The sequence below is a fragment of the Onychostruthus taczanowskii genome, unplaced genomic scaffold, assembly GCF_017590055.1.
Source record: "Onychostruthus taczanowskii isolate IOZ18803 unplaced genomic scaffold, ASM1759005v1 scaffold28, whole genome shotgun sequence".
NCBI classification, from domain to species: Eukaryota; Metazoa; Chordata; class Aves; order Passeriformes; family Passeridae; genus Onychostruthus; species Onychostruthus taczanowskii.
In genome coordinates this window covers 6620306-6645471 of record NW_024500128.1, presented here as the reverse complement: position 1 = coordinate 6645471, position 25166 = coordinate 6620306, and the positions used below count along the sequence as shown (strand labels likewise).

The 25166-nt window shown below is 40.8% G+C and overlaps 1 protein-coding gene across 2 annotated transcripts in view; it reads right to left on the bottom strand.

Annotated features, from left to right (window-relative positions):
* BMPER (BMP binding endothelial regulator) overlaps positions 1 to 25166 on the bottom strand; it is a 145697-nt gene that overhangs the window by 106471 nt on the left and 14060 nt on the right. For both annotated transcript variants that reach the window (XM_041407953.1, XM_041407952.1), the window contains exons 3-6: positions 14499 to 14598; positions 3017 to 3099; positions 1440 to 1530; positions 176 to 258 (exon numbers count right to left, since the gene is read on the bottom strand). In XM_041407953.1, the coding sequence (XP_041263887.1) occupies positions 176 to 258; positions 1440 to 1530; positions 3017 to 3099; positions 14499 to 14598 (357 nt within the window). The remainder of the gene's footprint in view (positions 1 to 175; positions 259 to 1439; positions 1531 to 3016; positions 3100 to 14498; positions 14599 to 25166) is intronic.

The following is a 25166-nucleotide window of genomic DNA, read 5'->3' as shown; positions in this document are numbered from 1 at the left end:
AAATTGTAGCAATACAATGTATTAATGCCATAAATTCTTCAACAGAGACCTGAATTCCAGGAGAAGAAAGCATAATAGTGTTGGATTCCTTATATTTTTTGTTTTGTTATGGCAATAATAATGTGCCTTTTGAAGTTCATAGAGGGAGATACAATGCCAAAAGGCAAATACTTACAATACAAGAGCACTTGGTACATTTATTTCCTTCAGGCCTAAATTCTTCTCCTTCATTGTAAAGTCTCCCTTCAAATACACAACCTGGAAAACAGCATTTGAATAAATTTAGCTCAAGATAGAATGCTGAGTTTTCTCCCTAACACACCCCATTTTACAACAACATGAAAAGTAAATCATACCATCCTCTTCAATACAGAATCATGGAATTGTTTCATTTGGAAAAGACTCCCAAAATATCAAATCCAACCTTTGACTGATTACCATCTAATCAAGTAGACCGTGGCACTAAGTGCCACATCCAGTCATTTCTTGAGCACCTTCAGAGATAGTGACTCCGACACCCTGGACAGCCTATTACAAGGTTAAAAACCTTTTCCATGCTGAAATTCATCCTGATATCATCAGGGGAGACTGAACCTCCTATGGCACATCTTGAGACTGTGTCCTCTTGTTCTGTGACTGGTTGCCTGGGAGAAGAAACCAATCCCCACTGTGCTACATCCTCCTTTCAGGGAGTTGTAGAGAGAGGACCACTTCAGAAGAAAACAAATCCTGAACAAATCCTTGAAAAACCCTAAATGTCTTTTGTGGGGAGGGGGTGGGGGGAGAGGGGGAAAGAAAACATCCTTCTACAGCAGATAATTTGTAAAAATGAAGTGGAGGCAAGGCTAAGTCTCCCATTAGAAGTGCCTTTAAAACAGTTTTTTAGGCTGTTTCCTTTTTGATAATTCATTCTAACTCCCTGAGTTTATACTAGATATTAACAGTTATTATAAATAATCAAAATACAATCAATCCATTATATCACAACTGGAGCAATGTTTACCCTCAGAATCTCTGATAAAATCAAATTAACCTAAAAAATCATGGTAATGTGCCACTGTGCTTCACAAAGGCAACCTGTTCTCACTCCCCTTCATAAGTTAGTCTCCTTTTTTATGATTACTCTTGTCCTTCCCTTCCTAACAAAATCATGGTCATCGGTCATGCAAACCCACCTTACAGACCCTCTGAAAAATGACATAAACACACCTGTGAATATTAGCACAGGATATTGCGTGTGCATCCCCTGGTCTGCATGTCCTCTACTAAAACATGTTCAATAAGTCTTGTGTCACATTGTTTATTGTGAGTCATCAGCCCACATTTTAGTAAGTTGTTGAGTATAACAAGTAAGTTAGAGGCAGCCTTCCAGGTGATGATGAGTATCATTAGAAATACAGTTGCACATGTAAAATAGCATCTTAACCATGAAATCTCACCTGGACACACAGGACAACACATTCCCCTGAGTTTGGAAGGGTTTTTGCAATGAACAACACACTGTACTTCTGATTCTACTATCACTCCTTCCTGGAAAAGAAGCAGATTAGAAACATTTATTGTTAGCATTGCAGTTGCTTTAACAAGCAAAATTTCACAATTACATTCAGTAGAATTAAAGCCCAGCACATGTTGCAAAGCACTGGCTTTCAAAACTTCTTTTCTTTCTGTACCTGCTGCCTGGTATCAGGATTCAGGTTAATCCACACTCAAAAGACCCACTTCAGTCTCCCTGACTCCAGACCTGTGATTTGCCTTAAAATGCATCAGGAAAAAAACCAAGCATCCTCTTAGGGAAAGGAATCCTGCTTTATCAGGAATCCTTAACCACAGTAATCTGCCATGCAGCTCTGGTGAAAACAGGCCAGACACAAGGCATTCTCCTTCGTCTCCTATTGGAGGAAAATGGACTTAGTAAACAGATAAAAGCATCTTGTTCTGTAGAAGGGAGACGCTTATCTTTGATATTTTGCCTGATAAGTATTAGTAAATTAACATTTCCTGTACTTATTCGAGAAGTCAAGAGTCCTGAACAAACCTGGGTGTGAGGGTCTATGCATAAAAGCTGCTACCTTTTTTGCCTACTTACAGCTGTTTGAGGCAAGGCAAAATTGTTTTTTAAATGTGTGGATCTAGGGTAAACAGAATCACCCAGTTTTGCCATTAGACACTGAAACAGGCAATAAAGAACTGACCACATGCAACATATCTAAATTCATGTAGTGAGTTTCTTTTCATTAGGTGCAAGGATACAGAATACTGGTCCAGCTTCAGTCATCTCAGTGTACTTATTTTAAAAAATTAGTTGGTTTCACAGAGCAGAAGTTTTAGAGAAAAAGAGAAAAAAACCCTTGAAACTCTCATCTCCTCTTAGTAGAAGCTCTTCATACTCACAAATCTCTTCTTTGCCATTCTTAGTAGCTGCCTGAGTGTTACTGTTAAAACCAGATCAAATTGTCAGCAAAAATGGCAGACCTATTTACAGACATAAGCTAAAATCGCCTACATAATTACTTGGTTTGAGCCTGACAAGCAACAATCTTGAAAATGTTATGGCTGCAGATAGCTAAGCTACCAAAAATACCGCTGTGTTAACAGTACAGGAGCCCAGGAAAAAGATTTTGTTGTGGGTTTTTCTTAAAGAAAGGTAAAACTCATGGACACATACACACAGAAGCATCCAATTACTAAAATAATTTGTATCTCACAAAAGGCTTAGAATGCTGAAGAAAAGAGGACTTATTTCAAGGCCAAGACAGCAGGAAATGACATGGCTGTGTACCTCTCCTTCAGCAAAGTTTGGGTATTGGGGTACTCAAGTCATTTAAAACCTATACTGCTGAATATTTGGTTATAGCTGGCTGCATCTAAGTGGATTTAAATTACTTAAATGCAAAGTCCATATTGTGCTTTGGGCATAAAATATTTCAGGTTATTTGGATTGGATAAATGAAGACTCAGGATTTCCTGGGAAAAGCTTATAACTAAATTAGCACGATTTTTATGACATCCTTACCTGGCACTGGTATGTAACACAGGGATTGCTGGGGAGGTGCCATTTCATGGAGCTGTTGTACGTATTTCCTTCAAAACTGCAATCTAGAGGATGAGAGAGAAGCCCATCAGTTCAGCTGAACAAAATATTGTGGGAGGCTGCTGCTGAGGATCACAGGGTAGCATCCTAAATGCAACCCACCATCTCCACTGGGTTAACAGAAGAGGTAGAGCCAGGAGCTGGGATGAAAGAGAAGGATCATGTCCTGGGAGGACCGGTAGCACTGCCCTGCTGCTGATGCCCAACTGGCCAAACTCCTTACTAACTCTGACTGGTCAAGAGAAACCAAAATCAGTGACAATTCACTTAAAAATGGATGTCAGCACTTACTCTGCAGTCCATTCAGTAACTACTCAGTTACTCAAGCACTGGAATGGGGAGGGAAAAATGAGGGTAAAAGAAGAGCTGGAAGCATTCATCATATAGCTTGGCCATGCTATCTTCATCCATTAACCAAAGCCCTTGGGAGAGCTCTCCAGCAAGCACAGTTCAGCAGGGATGAGCTGACACTGGCAGAGCTACCTCTCCTTAATGCCTTTTCATATTCATGACAGGAGGGAACACCATCCACATGAACTAAAAGCCATCAAGTTCTCTTGTGTGTGTGGTGAATCTCATGGGGAGACATTTCAGACTCTCACAGAGTTTGGCTTTATCCATCTTGGTGTGCTATATGACAACTTTGTTAACAGAAAGCAGGTTTGTTTGCCCACGCACTGGATCAACCCACATTTGTTTTGTGCAAAATGAATTTTCATGGAGCCATTTGCAAAAAAGCAAACAGCAAAACAAACATTAATTTTCACTTTTTTGATTATGTGTTCCTACTAGTTTCCCTTTCTTTTTGGTTTTCTCTTTTGCCATTTTCTGGTATTTTGCAAAAAAGAAAACAAAAAAAGAACACCAAAAAAGAAAAAACAAAACACAAAAAAAAACCACACACCTCACCAGAGAAGCAAGACCAGAAAATACTTATAAAGTAGAAAAATAATATTTGTTTAAAAAGAGTTAGTTTATTAATGCAAAATAGTTTCAAATAAAAAATGATTCTTTGGAGACCTAGAGTGGTTCTGAGAAAAAATTTGGAAATAACACATATCCTATTTTCTGTGGGAAAAATGCCCATTTTCCATTTATTGCTTTTGGGTTTTTTTTCCTGGTATATTTTATTCAAAATTAGCTTGATCAAAGAGCCCATGAAACCAACAGGAGTCTTGCCAAAGACTTTGAAACACAGACGTGTACATGGAGCTGCAGAATCACAGAACTACAATCAGTCAAACAATGCCCACGGCACCATTCTGTTTCCACACCCTACCTCAGCAACTCATCTAAGTCTTTCTCTGCTGTGTAGGGTGCACTGTCCTGCTTTGGAATAAGTTTTTATGTCCTTCTGAAAAGGAAGGCAATTTATCAGCCCTACACTTTGAGCCCACTGTAAAAGTAAACTGAGAGTCATAGCTCTGATGTACTCAGGACCTTAAAATCTCCTTAAAATAATTTTGAATTCAACACAAAATTTAAAGGAATCATGATATATAGAGTTCATTTGCAAATGTGTTAATTGCCTCCATTTCAGTTCCTAAACAACAGAAGACTTGTACTTCATTATTTGCAGTAATCAGAAATTATTTTTCCAGAATAAATACAGAGAAACATGGAGAAAATTTGTAGATGCTGTGGCCATTTCACTTAACTAAGCTGAAAGAGGTATATTTTGAAAAGAGATGATCAATAGTCTCAAAGTTGGCTCTGATAATTTCATCTTTGACAAACACTGAAAGGCACAAAGTATCATCTGGGTCTCATAGTCTTAAGTAGAAAAGCCCCTATGAAATTATTTTGAATAATAAAGAAACATTCAGATTCTCAGTGCATTAAATACAGTTCTCTGACCTCTCATACATGCAGGACAACACATCAAGAGAAGAGTGTGCAGCCCTATACTCCTCTTGTGAATTTTGAAGTTCCATTCTGAAAAATACGGAATTAATCTTGCAGCACTGTCTCACTTACTGCTCACTGAAAATGCTGATGAAGGCAGAGCCCATTCAATGTGTTTAACATCCCCAAGCTGATGAAGCCCAGGTCATACTGGACCCAGTCTGAGAAAGAGTTTACAAGTGTGCAGGACACACTTGGAATGAGCTGTGTTGTTAAATATCTGTGCGTATATTTTACCAGAATCAAGAATCAAGGGCTAGGTTGGAAAACAGCAACTGCAAAATACCTTACATATTTGCTCAGCAATTATGTTCTTTAATGTAAAATGTTTCTTCTAAAAGAAAGCTAATGACCCTGGGCTAATCTGCATGTGCAGATGTGCATATTAAACGGAAATTTTCAGCTCAAGGATTAGTCTGGTCGACAAAGCACGAAGGTGGTGCCCTCCTGTAGTCAGCACTGCTCTTGCATATCCAAGCTGTGCTACAAAACCCTCTGCCCTGCAGCACCAGCCATTGTCCCTGTGGAAAGCAGCAAGGGCATGGCACGCCAGAAGCAACCATGGTAAGGAGAGTCTGCAGGCACCTAAGGGGAAGTTTAAAAATGGGAACCAGAATGGAAAAGACTGCAGAAGCACTGGAGGTGCTGACTGCTCTCGAGCTTTGGTGTGGGCCAGCAGGCTGAATGGGGGAGACCGAGCAGCTCCCATCCAACACCAGCGTGAGGCCTGGCGGGAGCTGGATTTCAGCAGATGCTCAGCAGAAGGAGCAGCATGAAGGAAGGGGAGAGTTATCCAGTATAAAAAACACCCTTGGGGAGAGATGGGGAAGGCTGAAAGTCATGCAAAACTGAAAAAGGTAAGAAAGGAGTCTTTTACAATCTCTGGGTGACGCTTTAACCTGTCTCTGGCCACAGGTGTGCTCTGACACTCTGCCCTTTGGACGCCCCAGAGCTACACCCACTACTCACTCTTCAAAAGGAAAAAGAAACAAAGCCCACATACCAGCTAGCTTTTCTGAACCTCACTTTCAATGTACAAATCTCTCAGCTGACACCTGCAAACATATAGCTGGACTCTCCTAGTCCCTCTACTCATAGCATGAAAATTTCTGGGCCTCACCTAAATTCATCTGAGTGAAACCTGCTGCATTCTATGCGCCAACTCAGTCTTCTGGCTCATCCATGGTTAAAGGTCCACCATATTTGGCCTAGAAACTAGAAGTCACTGAATATTTTGTTTTCAAAGGCATCAGCAAAGTCCCTGATGTCAGTTTCCACAACAGAATATGAGGGAAGATAATTGAGGTTCCTAAAAACATTTTAAAGCTTTTTGGTTTTTTTCTCCCAAAAAGCCCTTTGGGAATATTAGTACATTAACTTACTTTCTCCATCCACCATTCAAAGGAAGGGCAAGAGAAAATAATAAATCAAGAAAGATCAGAGCTTAGGAATATCACTTAAATGCTATCTACTTACTTCTACCTGAATACCTACTTAAAAGAAAATTTTAAAAGTGTTACAGAGCAAGTTTTCAAGAAGGGAATCCAAAAAGCCTGAGAACACTCTAAGAAGTATGTGAAAGATTTGACATTAATAAGTAAATTTGATCCTGACTCATATATCCCTTAAGGAAAACCTTTAGGATTCCACATATGGAAGGAAGTTAAATATTAGTGGTCTACATCAATTTTAAAAATGCTGAAGTGATTAATATCAGTCAAGGAGTGTGTCCTAATTTTTCAGTCTTTCCTGCTCCTTTCTTTAAAAATAGCTAGTGTTTTATTAATGTAAAATATTAACTTTCAGTTAGTTGTAGGTTTTGTTGCCATTACCCCCTTCAACCCAAATAGTTCAGATAAGTCCTGGATAAACATGCAAGCCTAAAGTTGCTTATCTGAATCTAACCAAACCACTAAATACTTTAAAGTTGGTCAATTGTTGCATATGCAGTGGAAACTAATGCTAATTACCTTCTAGTCACCTCTTAAAGGCAAAATGATCCTCCAGATTTAGTTCTTCTGGCACAAAAAAAAATAATGCTAAAGCAGTAAAATAACTTCTAATATAATTATTTAGCTACTTTGTTTTAATATTGTGCATGCTATACTTGGGCACCTTTGTTTTAAATATAATAAACCAACCCTTGGCCAATTTAATTTGAAAGAACTATTTCATTTTAAAACAAGCATCCTCACAAAGAACTGGACTAGAATAACAAAAGAGATTAATTATAGCAGATTTTTCTATTGGCATGTGGACAAGCTGATGATCAGGAAGACATTTGTCTTTCCAAATTGTACAACTCTGATAAATGACCCTTTTTTCTTCTTCCCCAGATACCCACCATAACAGTACCATGAAGATAGAGAAATTGACTGTAAAAGACAGTTTAGTAGTGCTAAAGCTCTGCCAGTGTCCTCAGGAATTCATTAAAAAACAACCCTTTATTACTCAATTTGACATTGCCTAATTAGATTCCAGAAGACACTTATGCTTATTTTAGTCTAATGAGAATTTTACAGACAAGTCATTTCCTTATTCTCCCAAGAGAAAGTGATAGATTGGTGCACAATAGACTGCCTCCTCATCCCTCATTTCTTCAGCATCTTTCTTCTCCTATTAAGTCTTTTTTTTTGCTTTCCCTCCACTTTCCATTTAAAAATGCAACCTCTCTATTGGCATGGAAAATAAACATGAGGAAAAAGAAAAGAGTCAGAAGACATGTTTTATTTAGTGCTTGATAAATTAATCCTCAGGGAGGTATCCAGTCATGCTAACACTAAATACCAGTTCTAGCCAAAAAAAAAGAGCCAACCCCAAAACCCTAAACAAAAAAACCACACCAATAACTTGCACATTCTGCAGTATTTTTCTGGCATGAAATCAGTTAGCCAAACTAAAAGAACTGTGAATCACACATATACCTATTATGAAATATATTTTCACATCTCATAGTGATAGTAGAGCCAGTGACAGCTACCAGAAAATTAGACTTCCTGTTGAGTAACCCTGGTCTTCATTTGTCAACACAGAAACATGAAAATGTATACAAGACCTCCCATGCTTATCAAGCCTAGCTCCAAACAGTGAAAATCCAACTCTTTCCTCTGTAACCAAGTACAAGCAAACCTTTTTGCTGCTGAGCCATGGCAATTACAATACCCAAGGGATGCACAGAGGCCATTTAAAGGCTGCCCAACACAGCAGAGTGCGGAGGCCATGGGGGTGAGCTGTGCTAGGACCACACAGTTCACACACAGAGGATGTGAAGCAGCCCATATTCGCTGAGCAAATAGCAGCAGAAACAAAGACATCAGCTCCTCCCAGTGCTGTTTTTGCCCCTTGCACACCACTGGAACTGAATTTTACCTTCCCAAATGCCTTGTGTTCCATGTATAGGGTGAAAAAAAATTGCCCTGTAGGGTTCCTAAGAACCTTGCAATTCAAAATGGCATACAGATAGAGCTGCCATTGAATCTTGAGCTGATACTCGGTGTGCTTGCCAAGCCTGGCAGCTGGAGAACTTTCACCTCTCATGGTTATGAGGGCTGCCATGAATGATGTTGCTCAGTGACAAAATTACTTGCTCTTGTACTCAATTTTCCAACACCGGCAAAATCATCCAAGATCTGTACAGCTTACACCTTCAAAATTAAGTAGTAAAAAAATTCTTATCCCAGTAATACATGTCCTAAGATGTTCATCATTTTGTTCCAGCAAAACATTACATGTAAAACCATCAGTGTGAAAATCTGGGTTACTGATGTTTGACTGAAAAACTGTTTATGACAACATGACAAGAGTATTCATTAAAATATTCTTACGTAAATGGAAAATTATATTCACCAAGGTAAATAAGAGTATCTGAAATGCGAGGCGCCTCTGAACACAATAGTATACACCAGACATTCAAGAGATGTCAAATGCATCTGCTAAGACCTTTGTAAGAAGAGTCAAATCAAAGAAAGGATGGAGAGATAGAGAACTTTTCTCAGGCATAACCAGAAGTAATCAAAGGTGGCACTGTGATGATACTGAATGGTACTGTCCCTGGTGGCTTTTTGTCATAGCGTCAAAACCTGTGCCTTTTCTTCAAATAAAGAGCTAACATCTGAATGAACACTGAGATGAACCTGGACTTCAGCATCAAGAAACAGACCTTCTGGTTTAGAGCTGGAAAACTCTACCAAGAGACTCAGAAGCCCTGAGAAGGACCAAAAGAAAAGTTAAGACTTGATTATGTCCTCAAACCATCTCTCATAGCCAGTCCCTGACAGCAGCCAGGTCTAGATTACTCAGGTAAGGTGAAAGAAATTTCTTTAGGAAAATATACCTATTATCTTCCCATCTCATCCCCCTCCACCCATGTATTATCCCTTGCCTCTGACAGCTTGCCTTAGCGCATGCAAGGATGGGCTGCAAGTTATAGTACCCCACAAAAAGGTCCCCCCAGTCAGTCTTACAGCAGAACACCAAAATGGTGTTGGGTACCTCACACTAGGGGTGTCCAGAGGCAAAAAAAGTACAGAGGTGCATATGGATCCTGCAGGGTGTCAGTAGAGCAGCCAGGACACTGATAATCTCACAACCTCCCTCTAACTTCCTTTGCAAGACAGCCCTAATTGGCTGCAATCCTCAACCATAGTATTTGATATCCTTTCCAAGAAATGCACAATTAACTATGATACCTTTGGATATTCAATACTTAATAGACATAGCACTGTTGTTGCCTGGGCTGGGATTCCATTCTCTGATAGATTCCATATCAATGGAGCATAGCACAAGAATTTCTAAGATCAATAATTAATTATTAAAAAGAAAACCAAAAACAACCACAACAAAAACAACCCCAGTAATTCTCAAAAGTTAACAAGGATAGAAAACACAAAATTGCAGATGGGAAGGGAAAGAAAATTCTGAACATATTTTCTTTGTTGTTAAAAAATTCCCACCAACTTCGTCTTTGCACATCCATAGAGGATTAAGATTCTTAAGATAAGAGAGTAGAATATGGTACACAATTTTAGAAATGCAAACTTTATGCAGACCTGAGCCAGTAATACCACTTCTTCAGAGTGCAAATAACTTACTAGTCTATGTGTAGAGAGCTCTATATGTAAGTGACATGTCTCCATCCAACTAAATAAGATAATGCTGCCAAATCTCTTTCTATAATCTCAGTAACCTCATAGGTTTTCATTAAATAAATTAAGTAAAATGAGAGATGAAAAGGGACCTATTTATCCTATGCAAAAGTAATAAGAGGGCTTAATTTTTTAGTATTTTCAAGAGGAATAGCATGCTAGAGGTATGTGGTATGTTTTACAGTAAATATCTGTCAAAAGAATAATCTTACTGAAAATGTTTCCTATTAGACTGAGTTGCCTGCATTCTCCTTGCAGCAGGGAGCCATAATCATTGGCCCACATTTCTCTGTGCCAGACTTTTCACAAACACACAGCAAAAGTGAGCTTTGCCCCACCAGCTTTACAATCAAGGTCCTATGGGCCGAAAGTCAAGAACAGTGTTAAAACACATGGCTAGTCTGGAGAACTTAAATCCCAGTTTAAATCTTAGACCTCATTGCAGCCTACAATTTCCTCACAAGGGGAAACAGAGGGGCAGGGGGGGCAGGCACAGGTCTCTTCTCTGTGGTGACAAGTGACAGGACCTGAGGGAAAGCGGCTGTGTCAGGGAGGTTCCAGTTGGATATTAGGGAAAGGTTCTTCACCCAGAGGGTGGTTGGAAACTGGAACAGGCTCCCCAGGGAAGTGGTCACAGCACTAAGCCTGACAGAGTTCAAGAAGCATTTGGACAATGTTCTCAGGCACATTCTTATCCTGTGCAGGGCCTGGAATCAGAATTTGATGGTCCTTAAGGGATTCTTCCAACTCAGGATATTCTGTGATTGTCTGACAAAGCAAAGCCAAACCTTTTCATATGCTACTTTCCAGCAGAGTGAATTTTCTGATTGCAAAAGCTGTACTAGTAGCTGCTCCTTACTTTCTCTGTTTATGAAAAAAAGAAGTGCTGTAAATTATCTAAGTAGCATACAAATACCCACATGGAAGCAAGGGACTTATGCTCAGCACACAACCATTTGCAGGAAAAGTTCTGTACCAACAATTCTGTTTCTCCTGTATGCAAAGCTCTGCATAGAAGAGTTCAGGTGTGTGCACTGCTGCAGGTACCATCAGAATAGTTTGGGTTGCAAGGGAACTTGAAAGGTCATCTAGTCCAACTCTGCCTGCAATGGGCAGGGAAAGTCCTCATGCTCCTCATGATAGAGTAAAATGCACTGGCAGAGATGTCACAAATGACTCATGAGTGGTGGTTTCCTTCCTACACAAGCCCACTCTGGAACATGCCCTTTGGTCTTAATGTTATCCTCCTAATGTTGCACTCAGATGACAGCAACCATTCATTCATTCACTCACTCATTCATTCATTTCTTCACAAGGTAGGAAAATTTGAAGCTATCAAAGAGAGCTGGTAAGAGCCTGTAAGGCTTGATTAAGCTCTCCCAGGCTTTGGGAACAAAGCCAAGAAAAAAAGTCATCAGGTTCTGATGTCTTTCCTTGGTAACATTTTGTTCATGTTTAGATGAGATGCAACTATTAAAAAAAAAAAAATCCCTGTTTCCCTTTTCCTGCTTGCATTCCCCATGGGCACTCTGGCAGCTTGACAAAATAGTAACTGAGAATAAGTGCTGCAGAGCCAAGTCCCTGCTGCAGCTGAGCTTCATGCGGGGAGTGCCAGGGAGCTGCTGGGACACCCAAGGGAGAAGCTGAAGCACTACACTGCCAGCCTGGTGTTTGCAGCCTTCATTCCCCAGTTACCCCCCACTCATTTTAGACCTGGCACAGAACAGAGCAGGATCTTCAGCAGCATTCAGAGTGGTGGGAGAGCAAGCAGTCTCCCCTGCAGTAGAGGTGATTCCATCAGCCTCTTCCCCTGGAACCAGAACAACCTGGGGACAGAGTGTGGTGTCAAGACGGTAGGAGTTAAATGGGTGCATATTTCGCTTTGCCTTTCAGAAAGCACAGCAAAACTTACTCAGAAATTTCACATCTACTTTGAAAATTCAGTCCTTGAGAGTTTTTTTCCTTTGAATTATGAAATTTAATGTTCTTGCATTTTAAGCAAATAGAAACTGCTATCTTAGATCAGACCAAGTACCCTTCTTGTCAATAATCTTCTGTCTGATAGCAGCTACTAAGAGACACCTTGGGAAGTGTGACAAATACAGACCAAGGTCCATAGCTCCAGAAGGGCAGGAATAAGCAGCCTGTCTGACTCAGAGGGAAAACAGGGCATTTTTGTTTGTACCTTGCTCCTTTCCTAACAAACTCAGCATTCAGTTTTCCCCCTGGAGAACTGCTGAAGGTTGAGTTGATTGTGCCACAGAAGTATCTTCTATAACACTCAGAAACAGTAGCCATTCAGTTATTGTCAACTCAGAGCCCAGTATTGTATTTGTAAAGTCAGGACTGTTTTGTCCTCTGGGCATCCATTTATTCCCATCCACATTAACTTCCTTTGCTGCTTTGTCATCAGTTGTTCGGTGCCCTGAGAACCTTTTGCAGCTCCTCACAGGCTGTCCTCTTGCTTTACTACACTACAGAGATCAGGGCACCAGCAGCAAACTTCTTGTCTCTCTTCACCCCTTTCCTAGGTCATTTCTGGGCACTTTGGCAAATTGAGATCTTTGCAAGGATATGTTGGCAACATTTATTTGCTATGAAAACAACCATACCTTAATTATTTATTTGCTGGTGAGAAGAGTACCTCTAAAAACTCAGGGCTGCTTAGTTTCTTCAGCAGTTTCCTTGTTAGGGATCTTGTTGTGGGATCTCTCTGTCCATTGATACATTCAAAGCACTCTAACTCATCCCTCTTCTATCTTAAATATCCATGCGCTTCCTGATTTTGTTTTTGAATAGTTTCTATTAATTATCCCATTAGAGATGTCAAGCATACCAATCTGCAGATGGCAGGCTCAAGCCTATCAATAATGTTCTGTAGGTACCCACCCCAATTCAGGATAAACAGAAAATGTTAAAAGAAGGCTGAATTAAAATACTGTTTGAATTATTGTTTGTTCAGCTTTGAAACATTCATTCTTTTCATTTTGCATGCACATATGCATATATATGTGTATAGAATTTTCAGACCATTGAGCAAATACACATCTCATTTTGAAACTGAAAAATCAAACTCCATCTTAATCCAACTGACACTTAGCAACCTTTTCCTACAAAGCTGATACTAAACATGGTTTGACAAAATAAATAAATTGCATGTAATTTATGTAAAATCTGTATTTTCAAATTCTTATTGTTTCAGTAATGGTTTAATTTTTTTTCCAGTTCATTTCTTTCTCTTTTAAGTGTCATGTTTCTAGACAAATCCTTGAACTGGGGCTTGCCAGACCTATTCAAAAGCTGCAGCACAGAAGCAAATCATAAGCACAGCATCTAACATACCTCTGCAACCTTCCAGGAAAAATACACATCCATTATGCCTTTTCCATCTAAATTTCAGTGTAATCTGTTTTCCTGAATTTGTATTTCCTCTGGGAAGGCAAGAAATGCTTTTATTTCCCAACAATTTATCCTACCTTATCTCCCTCTCAATTCCACACAGTCATCAGTGGAGAATTAAAAATGACAGAGGAAAAATAAAATAAAGCTGCTTGAATTTGACATTCTCCACCTCATTGATTATGGAAGCAGTCCCTCAGCAAAATTACTGGTTTAGAGCATATTACTTGCTGCATCAACATAAAAAAAAAAAAAGACTACTTTTCAGCTTCATCTACTTGCATATTTTTCATGTGGTTAAATATAGCAGATGCATGCCATGCATGCTTACACTTTTTTATTATTATTATTTGATAATTATCTCATTTTAAACAGCTTGGAATATACAATGTTGGTCAATAAATAAATGTATAATGTTCAGAATGCTGCTTATTTGGCTTTCATAAAAAATGTCTACAATATTATTGTTTGAATCAGGAAATGTTTAATAGAATGAGTAAAATTTGCTTGGTTTGTTTCCTTTCAAGGGGAGAAATAGGAATAGCCATGGATAATTATCCTGCTCTTTATTAATCAGAAGTATTATTCTTATTTTGTCCAACCACATAAAAAGTTAAAGAGATTCTTACTGACCATTGACTACTAGCAGACTGGTGCTGACCTAAAATATTTCTGATAAAATTAGAACTCTTAAAAAATTGACAACACAGCGATGAAGATTTCTAAAGGACAGTTGCTGCACAAGGAATAATAATTGCAGGACAAATATGTGAATTTATGTATTTCTCTCACCTTTGTAAATATATGTATTTCAATTATGGTTACTGCCCTCTTTCAGCCTCTGGTGACAGCCAAGTCCCACCTGAGAAGCTGCAGATTTACTCCTATCTTTGGCAACCTCAGTGTGCACTGATAACTGTTTAAAAGGAGGGAAAGCAACAGGAAGGGAATGGCACCTTTGCAACGCTCACAGCAAGCTCCTCTCTGCTTAATGACGAGAGCACAGTCCTTGGACAGCACTGGACACTTCTCCCTTTTGCACGTCACTTCCTTATTCTGGAAAAAAAAAAAAAAAGACAAAAGCTATTGCAAGCAAACCAAACCCAAGGCTATAATTTCTTGCAATTCAGAAAATAAAGTGTGGAGCCAGCAGCCTGCTCTTTTGCTTCAGAAGAGGTCCTTGTGAGTCAACACATCTTTCTTCTCTTGAAGGAACACAGTAGAAAACAGTCTTTGAATAATCCAGGAGCCCAAGTAAATGGTGTTTAAACCCCACTTAGACAATAATTCATAACTGCTGCCCAGTGTTGTACAGAAAATGTGCAGCACTGAAGAAATCCATGTTACTTAAATGAACAACTACCTACATGAGGTGCTTGTTAAAATATCCTCAGGGTTTTGAGGAGCTGCCCCATGAACTGCACAGCTTAGGAATTGCTGTGACAGAACCACAAACAGCAGAGAAAAAGGCAGTAACAGCAGAGAAAACAAAATTCTGCCACTGCAGAAAATCAATTTTGCCTAGAGGTTCTTTGAAAGAGGCTACTGTGTACTATACCAGGCAAGATGATTAATGTCATTCATCTTTCTCCCCAAAATGCTGAGAATCAATGAAACACCATGAGCAGACAGAATCACTGTACATTATAGTGTCATTGTGTTATGGCAAAAAGCCAGTGATTTCCCAAGGCCAAAGAGCACATTGACCACATTAAGGAATGTCAATAGAGGATGCGCAACAGCAGGCAGCAGAAATATTCCATTTATTGCCTACCTTGCCCCAGTGGTGTCAACACTTTTGGTTATCCCTGCCATTAAATAGGTGCAGAAAACAAATACTTGGGGTGTTTCTTTTAGTAAAATTTTGCTACTTCAAATTCCTTACTTAAAGTAGCCCTCTGAAGTGACCTCCACCTATAATTAGTAGCTCAGTTCATTAGGTGACACAGGTGGCCATCTAGTGCATGCAAGTACCCACCTCACCCAACCTTATGACTTAATTAGAGACCAAAAAAATCAAAGGGCTAGAAAAATGTAAATCATAAAACTAAAGAAAAAGAAGCTGTGCTTTCCAGTCTTTTTATTTTGTTCACTGTGGCCTTATTCCAGGTGCCTGTGAAGAATAACATGCAGCTTTTATTACACTCCAGCCCTTTGTCTAAAATCAGAGGTTTATTTACTTCAAAGTCACTGCCTGATCTGATGGGAGCTATAAAGACACTTCAGTCTTATCAGTGTAAATGAGGACTCACTCTCACCAAGACAGTGTGAAATCAGCAAATGAAAATCAGGCCCTAAAGCACAGCTGCAGCAACACGAACAATTACTGTAAAAAGCCACGTCACTGCAGTGCTGGCTGTTCTGATCACTCCAGCACTGCAGAGCAACCATAAATGCAATTTAACCAGCTGGTTAAGCTGAATTTATGGCTGGTCTGTAGCTCTGGACTGGCACAAAGCAGCCACGACACAGAACTGCAAGTGGTTCAATGTCTCTTTTCAAGTGCTCAGCGAAATCTTGATTCCCTTTGCAGGAACACGGTGCACCCGGTAAAGTCTGTTGAAGGGCAGCAGAATCCAGCTTACCACCTCAACTACAGTCTGCATTTTAAAGGGTTCTTCTAAGACCTGATTCTCTCTAATGAGTGTGCTTAAGGAAAGATGTAATAAGCCTATCAGCCTCACTACCTTTATCTATGGGAAATTCTTCTGCCTGGTGAAAGTGGGTGTGAAGGAGGAGCAAAACCCAGTTTAGAGTTTGTTCCAATGGAGAACATGGTTCACCCAGCTGCAGCATGCATCATGCACCTCTAAGAGAAGTGAGGTGCACAGTGCCCTTCAGAACCAACCTGGCTGGGCTGGGTGTGTGTAAGGAGGGCCTGTGAGCAGCTACCCATTGCACTCCCTCTTCAAAGGATGACACTATTGCTGCAGATGGCAGCAAGAGGGACAAAAAAATATATAATAGAGCTCTTGGGTTTTGGTTTTTTTTAATTCCCTGGTTCCAAGAGGACTCCTTGGGGCAAATTCCTCACACAGCCCAGCCTCCCAGGCAATTTCTTCCCTGAGTGCTGTCTGCCTCCTTCTGCCCTCAGGTACATCCTGACATGGTTTCTTCTTGTTGGCAATGCAAGGAGTTCCTAAGGATGACCCCAACACACATATTTCAAACAGGAGATACTTGCTAGCTATCATTCCCAGTAGAAGCCGCCTGTTTCCCCATATTGCTAAAACCAGAAAAATCCTCTCCAATTATGAGCTTGGTATCATTGAACCACCCCAGGGGTCCAGCCAAATTCGAGTCTTGCTCTTCTTTCCTTATCACCAGCAAAGCTGCTGGTTTAGCAGGTTTTTTGGGAGGGAAGATTTTGGAATTCATGTGCTGATGCCAAGGGCTGTTTTGCATTAAGCAGCTGTCCCACATGAAGAATATTAGCAGCCCACAGTGCAGTGACAGGACCTGAAGGGTCCTTCCCTCCAGGAGGATGTCTTAAGCAGTAGGCTACACATTCACATTTCCTTTCTTTATCTCAGTAGAATTTGAACTATTTGCTGTTCAGTGGCCTGGCTTCAGCAGAAAGGGGCTTGTGCTTCATGCCCCCACAAGTCACTGGTTCTTACAGTGAGGGCACTTGTGGGGAAAGCAGGAGATGAGTCATTGAATTGCCTCTGGATGTGGAGGGCAGCAAATCTGGATCACTGACTCAGAGCTCAGTTATTACAGCATGGTGCTGAAAGGTAGGGAGGAGGTGCCACACTCATCACCCACTGCACTTTTTTGGGGAGGGGGGGTTTTGTTGCTTGTTTTGGGTTTTTTTCCCCAAATTAAAATGGAAGCTTAGCTCTCTCCCTTGGAGGAGAAGCTGCAAGCTCCTCCTGCCTTAAAGGACACCTCCATGTATCCCAGGTAAATAGAGCCAATAGCCAATCTTTGCCAGCACAAAAGAGAAGAGCAGCTAAGCACTAAAACAGGGTAGGATTTGCAAAGCTGATATTCATGCTAGCTGGTTATAGGCAAGGCCCAGATGGCCCCAAAACAGGCTCTTTCAGATGTCATCCCAAGCTGCCATCCCACTCCCTGCCATCAGGGCTGGGCTGCTCTTCCAGGTTGTGAGGTATGGCATTGCTCAGGGTTGCAGCCCCACCACCCCTCATGGGGCCTTTTGCTGGAAAATACAGTAGAGCCACAATTGCAACATGTTGCTGCCCTGGCATTGTCCTCATGGCAAAATCCCTCTTGAAGTAAGAAGAGATTAATGTAGCTCCAGGGAAGTTCATCCTCCTATTGCTTCTACTACTATTATTACTCTTATCCCAAAATTCTTTCTAAAAAGTCCTGCTGTTTTATCTCAGTGTTGAATCTTGTGGGAAACAAGGTCAGCAGATGTGGAGGAAAGGGTTAATGTACCATGCTGATCCATCACAGGCCTGCAGCAGATAAAGCAGGGCTGGTAAATCATTGTTTAGTCTATTGCAGTCAGGCATTATCCAGTGCACATCTCCTGGGTCCGCTGGGTGTAAAAGTACAAAAATAAAACAAAAGAGTAATTGTCATCTGGAGGCTGGGTTTTTCCCTTCACCCAGTTGCCCAAAACACTGCTCTTAATGTCTACTGTCCATCTGCTTGTTTCAGTTTTGCTGTCTCCTCCCTTCCCATTTCACAAGGGCAAAGTGGAGTCTGAGAGCAAATGGACTTAAGCAACAAATCCTTTCCTTCCAGTTATGTCCCCTCCTACCCCCAGTAATCATAACATTTCATTACTTGTCCCAGCCATACATTTAGAAAGTCGCTAAGTAGCTGCATACAGGCGAGCTGTATTACCAAGCCTCCATCTGGGCTGTCAACAGCGTCTCTGAATCTGTTGAAAGCTCTCAGATAGTTTGAATTTTGCTGTTCTTAAGAGAAAACTTCTTAGACAGCAAGAGTCAGAAGCCAACAGTTATGGGAGGGTAGGGGATTTTTTTCCCTTCTGTTTAAAGGACATGCACTCTGGCACCAAGAAGTGCGGAAGAGACACATGGCCCATAAATACATAAACTGTTTGCTAAGTCAGAAAGCTGGGAGTCAGTCAAATCCATAATAGGATCCCAAGATTCATAATAAATAACTTTTAATTATAGTCCTGCACAATAGTTATTTTAAACAGATGGTTTATAGATTCACATCTGGGATTTTTTTTTTTTTTAATTTAGTGCTCAGGCACACACACAGAAAGGGAGAGAACCTCAGCTAAGGTTTCTATTAGTGTTGGAAAAATGCATATTTTTTTAAAAGAGGTCAGGCTGATCCAGAACAATGCTGCCACATCTGACGCAACTCCCCAGACAGTGCTCAGCTCAGCAAAGGGTTCACTCTGGAATCCCAGACTCCCTTGAACAGGAAAATGTAGGGAAGTGCTGGAGGATCACCCTGGACTCCTCACTGCACTCACCAAGCCCAGCTGTGGAGAGCCCGTGTTTTAACACATCTAGGGAAAAGATCAGAAATTTTCTTGGGTGTCCATGTTTCTCCCTTCTCTCCCACTTTTCCAATGAGAACCAAGGATCTCCTTGACTAGGCATGCAGAGGTGATGTCAAATTCCCACACAAGACAGATACATGAACCAGACCCAGTATCACTGCTACTGCTTCATGTTACCTTTACTACAACCTCCTCTCAACACAATTTGTTCAGCTTTTACATGCACCTCGTATTTTTATCTTCCATCAAAGAACCCCACACAAAACAGCCCATTCTGACGACAAATTATATCAAACTAACAGCCTTAAACTCATATGGTACAGCTAAATAAAATGCCAACATGAAAAGGAAAGAAAAAAAAAACCCACACACTAAAAAGGAGTGAATATTTGGCAGAGATCTTGGAGAGGATATGTGCCAAACCACAGCTTGGAAGCCACAGCCAACTTTCTACAGGGTTCCCCACTGGACTCCTGCTGGCTCACAGCAGCCACCAGGAGGATGGCTCTTTTCAACCTGGATTTGGCTTCTAGTAAAAAAAAACAGTAGTCTGCTTCGTTTATTCAGGACTGTACCAAGGAGTGCTTCCATCAATGGTATCCTGAGCCCACTCTTGTGCTGTAACAGCTGGCTGAAGAAGACATTGAAGATGTGGTTTCTCAGGGGGCCAGATGTCCATAGTGATGGTCTGGGGTTGTTTTTCTTTCTTTCTTTTTATGTACTGAAAATGCTTCTAGGAAGCTCGCGCTGCATTTCTAATACCCCGAGGTTATTAATTATTTATACTGAATGGGAAAATTGTTACTTAAACTTTCATTTAACCAAAAAAATGCTGTGGAGAAAAAATAATAAAGCAAGAGAGAGAGATTAGGTAGGAATACCAACCACCATTAATGAGTAATCCTGAAAACATCCATTTTTTACTGCTATTCATTGTATTCCTGCTGGTATTTCTGATAGGACTCCTCACCAAGTAGCTCAGGGTGTCCTTAAGTTTCTGCTAGGAGAAGCCTGTGGGATCACCCACGAAAACAATAACAATTTTCAAACAATGGCAAAAGCTGCCCCCAAGGAATATGGGATGGAGCTTTCAAATACACACATGTGGCCTTAGGAGAAGAAAGAGTCATTTAAAATTAATGAAACAAGTGTATTCAATTCACATGGGCAGCTTCTCCACCACAAGGCAAAGGACAGGCTCGAAGGCCGGCTCCTGCCACGTGCCGTGATCCCCATGTTCCATGGCCACACTACTGGGCTCTCTGCCAGGTGTTGCACGCAGCCAGAGCATCCTCTCAAGCACACAAGAAGCCACACTCACACCACACAGGCCACAGGAGCAAAGGTCTTGGCCAGCACTGATCACAGGCTCTGTCCCTCAGCAAAGCTTGGGAGCACCCAAGCCTGTGCCTGCATCTATATTTACGTGCAAACAGCCCCAATGTTGGGCCAGCTTGAGCTCAAGAGCAGGCTCAGACACATGCTTAACTCATGGTCTAGACAAAACCTGAGGCTCTTTCTGAAAATAGTACCCTTGCTTCTTTGGCACTCCTGCCTGGAACTCTGTCTCAGGCCTGATTTACAAACCTCCCTTTAACTGGCAGAGTTGATGCAAGCAAGAGATCCCTGCTAAAACTGTGGGACTGCTGTCTTCCATGAGCATTTCTCTAGCTGAGCAAGAGCCACACCATTGGGCTTCAGGGAGGAGAGACCACTCGAGAGATGTCTGCAGACCCTTTGAATCACTGTCAAGGGAGATGAGGATAAGGTCTCATTTCCCTTATTCCCTTCCAGTTATCTGCTGGGGTTTCTTTCCCTTGCAAAACAAATTTTGTGGGTACAGTAAAAGAATGGTTTAGTACACTAGATGCATTTCTAAATTCAAGGTGGAAAAAAATATTTCCCTATGGAACAATGTTTGTTCTCAGGAAAATTATAGTATTCTCTCCACATAAACCTACAAACACCAAGGCACATGCTTCACCAAGAGAGAGAAAGGTCCCATTATTTAAGCACAATTTTTAAGTAAAATAGTAACTGGACAACTCACAGGAGTGAAGTCAAACAAATGCTCCAGTACCTTCAGCATTAGGTCCTTGCCTGTGGCAGAACATCACCATGATTTCAGCATGAATTGCATTAGATACAAATGACAGTATTTTAGTTCAGTTCACAGTCTCTCTTTCCTTTTTTGAGCAGACCACTCGGTAGCCTTTGATTTTCCCCCTCATCCCTGTAATCTGTTTAGCTTATCTGGCCTCTCAGGGTGAGCAGGGAGGAGGCTGCAGCCTTCCCTGTGGTGATGCTCAGCCAGCATCAACCATCCCCCTTCATAATTCAAGCTCTCCCTGCTCCCTAGGAAAGATGATTCAAACAAAGGCCCTGCTGAAAGATGACACCAAATTTCACTTCAAATGGGTATTACCCACTGCTGTGAGGAAGACATGAGTATGTGCAAGTGATTCAGGACAAATCACTCACAACCCCTTAGAGAGTGAAGAAAATTTTTTTTATTTTTTCACTGTGCTTAATGATGTACACCAGCACAAGGAAAGTGACCTTGGTGGCCTGCTGCAATCCCAACACTCCCTGACAGCAGCCCTGTGCACCAGTATTTGGTGAAAAGAAAGCACCATCTCTTCCTCCTACATTTGCTGGCATTAACACTAAGGCTGCAGGTGGGGTCAGAGTCCCAGAACATCAAACGTTTTGCAGCACATCCCTGCTCCAGTGAGCTTAGGGACAAGGTAGACACAGCCAGACACATTTACTGTAACTGCAGACTGAGTCAGTGAGAAAGCCAGAGCAGGATCCAGACCCTGTAGCTCTCAGTCTCCCTGTCTCCACCTGAACTTGCAAGTGCAGCTTCAGATCAGAGCTCTTCAGCTGCACAGTTATAGGCAACTCTTTACCTGGCAGCAGAATAGCATGGCAGTCTTCTAGCAAGAAGAGACAGGGCCTTCACAAGTTCCCAGCAGTTCATACAGTAGTAAAAATAATAACCCATAGTAATCCACAAGCTAGATTTCAAGGAAGGGTTACACACAGGGATTCTTGTGGAAGACCACACCTTCACATTCCATGAGATGCACACTTTTAAAATTCACATCTTTTTCTGTGAATTTTAATTCACAGGATTATGTTTCTACTTTGTCAATGAAGAGTTTGAATCAATCCTCAGTTATTTAAATCTGATGACAATACCTAAGAAAAAGGTAATCACAGGCAATACCTGTTGATTTGAAGCTCCAGCTGCAAACCTGTACCCATGCTGCTGTAAAACTCACTGACCCTGCCCGGTGAGTTTATGATCTACCCCTTGCTGGATGTTCTCAGCTACACAGATCAGTCAGAAAAGCCTTTTGGATGATTACTGCCCAACTCATTTTCAGCTAAATGGGTGATGCTGAAGGCATGGTCCAGCCTAGTCCTAGTCCGGTTTACCCTGACAGAAGCTGGTGGGGAATTCCTTCTCCCAGAGAAGTCATGGGCAGTTGAGGGCCATAAAAGCTTCTGCTACCTGAGTTTGATCAACCAAACACAGCTGAAATCAGCAGATGTGGAACAGCATTACTGTCCTGAGCATTCTAAGTGCCATAGAATGGCTTGGAGAAGGAGAAGTCTGCCAAGAAAATTGTTCTGAAAACACCCTAAATAAATGCTACTCCTAAAAATCGTTGAAGGTGAAACCCAGATTGCACCAAAGGTTTAAAATAAATTATTAAATCATTTTAATTCAAATTTTAGATCAAGACATGGTGTCATGTTCTGGCTCATCTCAAAAATTACCCCTGCCCATCAAAAGTGTCCTAAAAATATTCTGCTTTTCTTTCTTCATTAATATTATCCCAGTACTACACACTGTTATTTTCTGGTAGGTATTGTCAAAGAGAGATAAACAAAGCCATTAAAACAATAAAAAGGACATCAAAATCAAAGTCTATCAGTTCAGAATTCCTATTTTTGATAACTTTATTTTCTATTAGAGACTGAATACTGACCAATAATATTTTTTCTTCTAATGTTGTAAACTAAAATTTCATTTGATATTTGTTAAAATGAGATACATTGACTGCTTTTTAAATAAGTATCATTTAATCACTATTTGATAGGCTAAATCTACGAATATATTATCCAACAATAGTTACCTGTCATTGCATCTTTATTACCTTCTCTGTCTGAAGCCTGCTCACTCAGTCTTTACACTGGAGATTTCAGCAGTGGCAAATGCTCTAGTTTTGGGCTTCAGTCTGTTCTAAAAACTTTGAACAAAGCAGCCCTTGAGGCCATGTACTTCTTAAAGAGTTTAAAAAGCCCAATGGGCCTCCTAACTTACCCTGCAACAAGTCATATCCCATGAAGAAACTCACTTCTGTACAACACAAAAACAGGGCTAGATTAAAGAAAAGGAAAGAAAAAGAGCAGGGTCCCCTGCTGCTCTGTCTGGCCAGAATCATGTCTTTTACTGCCCATATTCTCTAAAGAAACGATGCTCTCATGATATATTACCCTAATACATCACCAAGTGACAGTTTTCTCATGATACTGTATCCTCAAAGATGTGATGCATGCCAGAAGCAGCGACAGGAGATCTCAGCTGGGGGAGAGAAAGGGGAAGGGTTTTTTATTTTCTTTCAAATGTTTAAGCTACACTTTGGGGTTTTCTAATGTTATTTTGAGAGGAAAATCCCTGTCAATCGTAGCTTCATAATCCAGAGGACTCCTAGTAGTTTTTGCTGTACAGCTTTTAAACCGGAAAGCACCAAAAAACAGACTCTTCATTTAATTGAAGCAAGTTTTGAAATAGGACCAAAACGCTTGAGGAACAACAACGAAATAAAAATAGTAGCCCAAAAGAAAGAAGCAACAAGAGTCTGTTTTCTATTATGAAATTATTTAGGCAAAAGGCCTCCAGACACTGCTGTTTTAATGAACTTGCAAGGAAACTGAGAACTGACCCTGAATTTGTTTTCTTACGTGATCTTGCCTGTGCTACGCAGTGGTTTTAGAAAATAAAAAAAGGTTATTCACAGCAGAGTCTGCAGAGAGAAGGCACAGCCTTCAACTTGTCAATCAGCATAGAGAAGAGTGGGAAGAGACAAGGAAAAGAAACATTTTAGACAGGACCCCTCAGAGGAGGCAAAAGCTTTCAGGGTCTTTCAATGCTGCCTTCAACTCGCAAAGCCACACTCATTTTTGCTGCAAGTGCTGCTTGGCTGCTAGTAAAATCTTGTAGGGGCTGTGGTAATCCTGGGTCATGGGCAACTCACAGCAGGCATCACCCTCAAGATGTCTTCATCCAGCTGCTGCCAGCAAAGGAAGGCTCAAGGTCTTGGGAAAATTAGTCAGAAAAGCTAATGACACCGTGATGTTTAATTTGACACATCTCACTTCTGGGTCTACTTCACATCTACTGAAACTTCTTTGCCTCCATCAGATGCAAAGAAGAGAGGTAGAATAAGCTTTCCTTTGTTGTGGTTAGTCACACTGCCAAATTAAATAAGATTGTGACTTTCAAAACTTCAGCCAACACTGTTGCTAATAGGAGAAAAAGCATATTTTGACTTGTGGACTAAGCAAAAGCGATATGGAAGTCATTGAGAAGAAACTAAAAGCCAAAGCTGTCAATGTCACTTTCACAGTCCTTGAGCTGACTTTGACCATATTTTGTGGCCTGGCCATAGCTGTTTTTGGGTGAGATGTAACAGCCCTCAATCACAGCAGTGATCACTTAGCCACATAACAATACCACTGCAGTCAATGAAACCACCCATGAGAGCTCAGAGCTTTGAGTCAAGTTCTTCAGTGCAGACACATGCACAATGCCCTATGCTCTGGGTAGACCCTGGTAATTAAACACTTATTTTTAAATGCTGCTCTGGAAAAAATTTGCTGTCCAAAATAAGAAACTCATCTTGCACAACCACTTTCTTCTTGAAAAATTCAGTGGTTAAAACATGTTTTTGCATAATCATAGCCCTGCAGGGACAGTTCTCACTTCTGAAAAGCAAATTCCCTTCTTTCTGTTTTGCACATGTACAAACAAACAGATTCTGGTATGTCCAAAGCTTGCAAATCTCCACTATAATAATACATTGAATAGAAGCCATACAAGCAGGTTTTTTTCCTCAGCCTGTGTTCCCTTCACTCCTTCCTTTCCCTT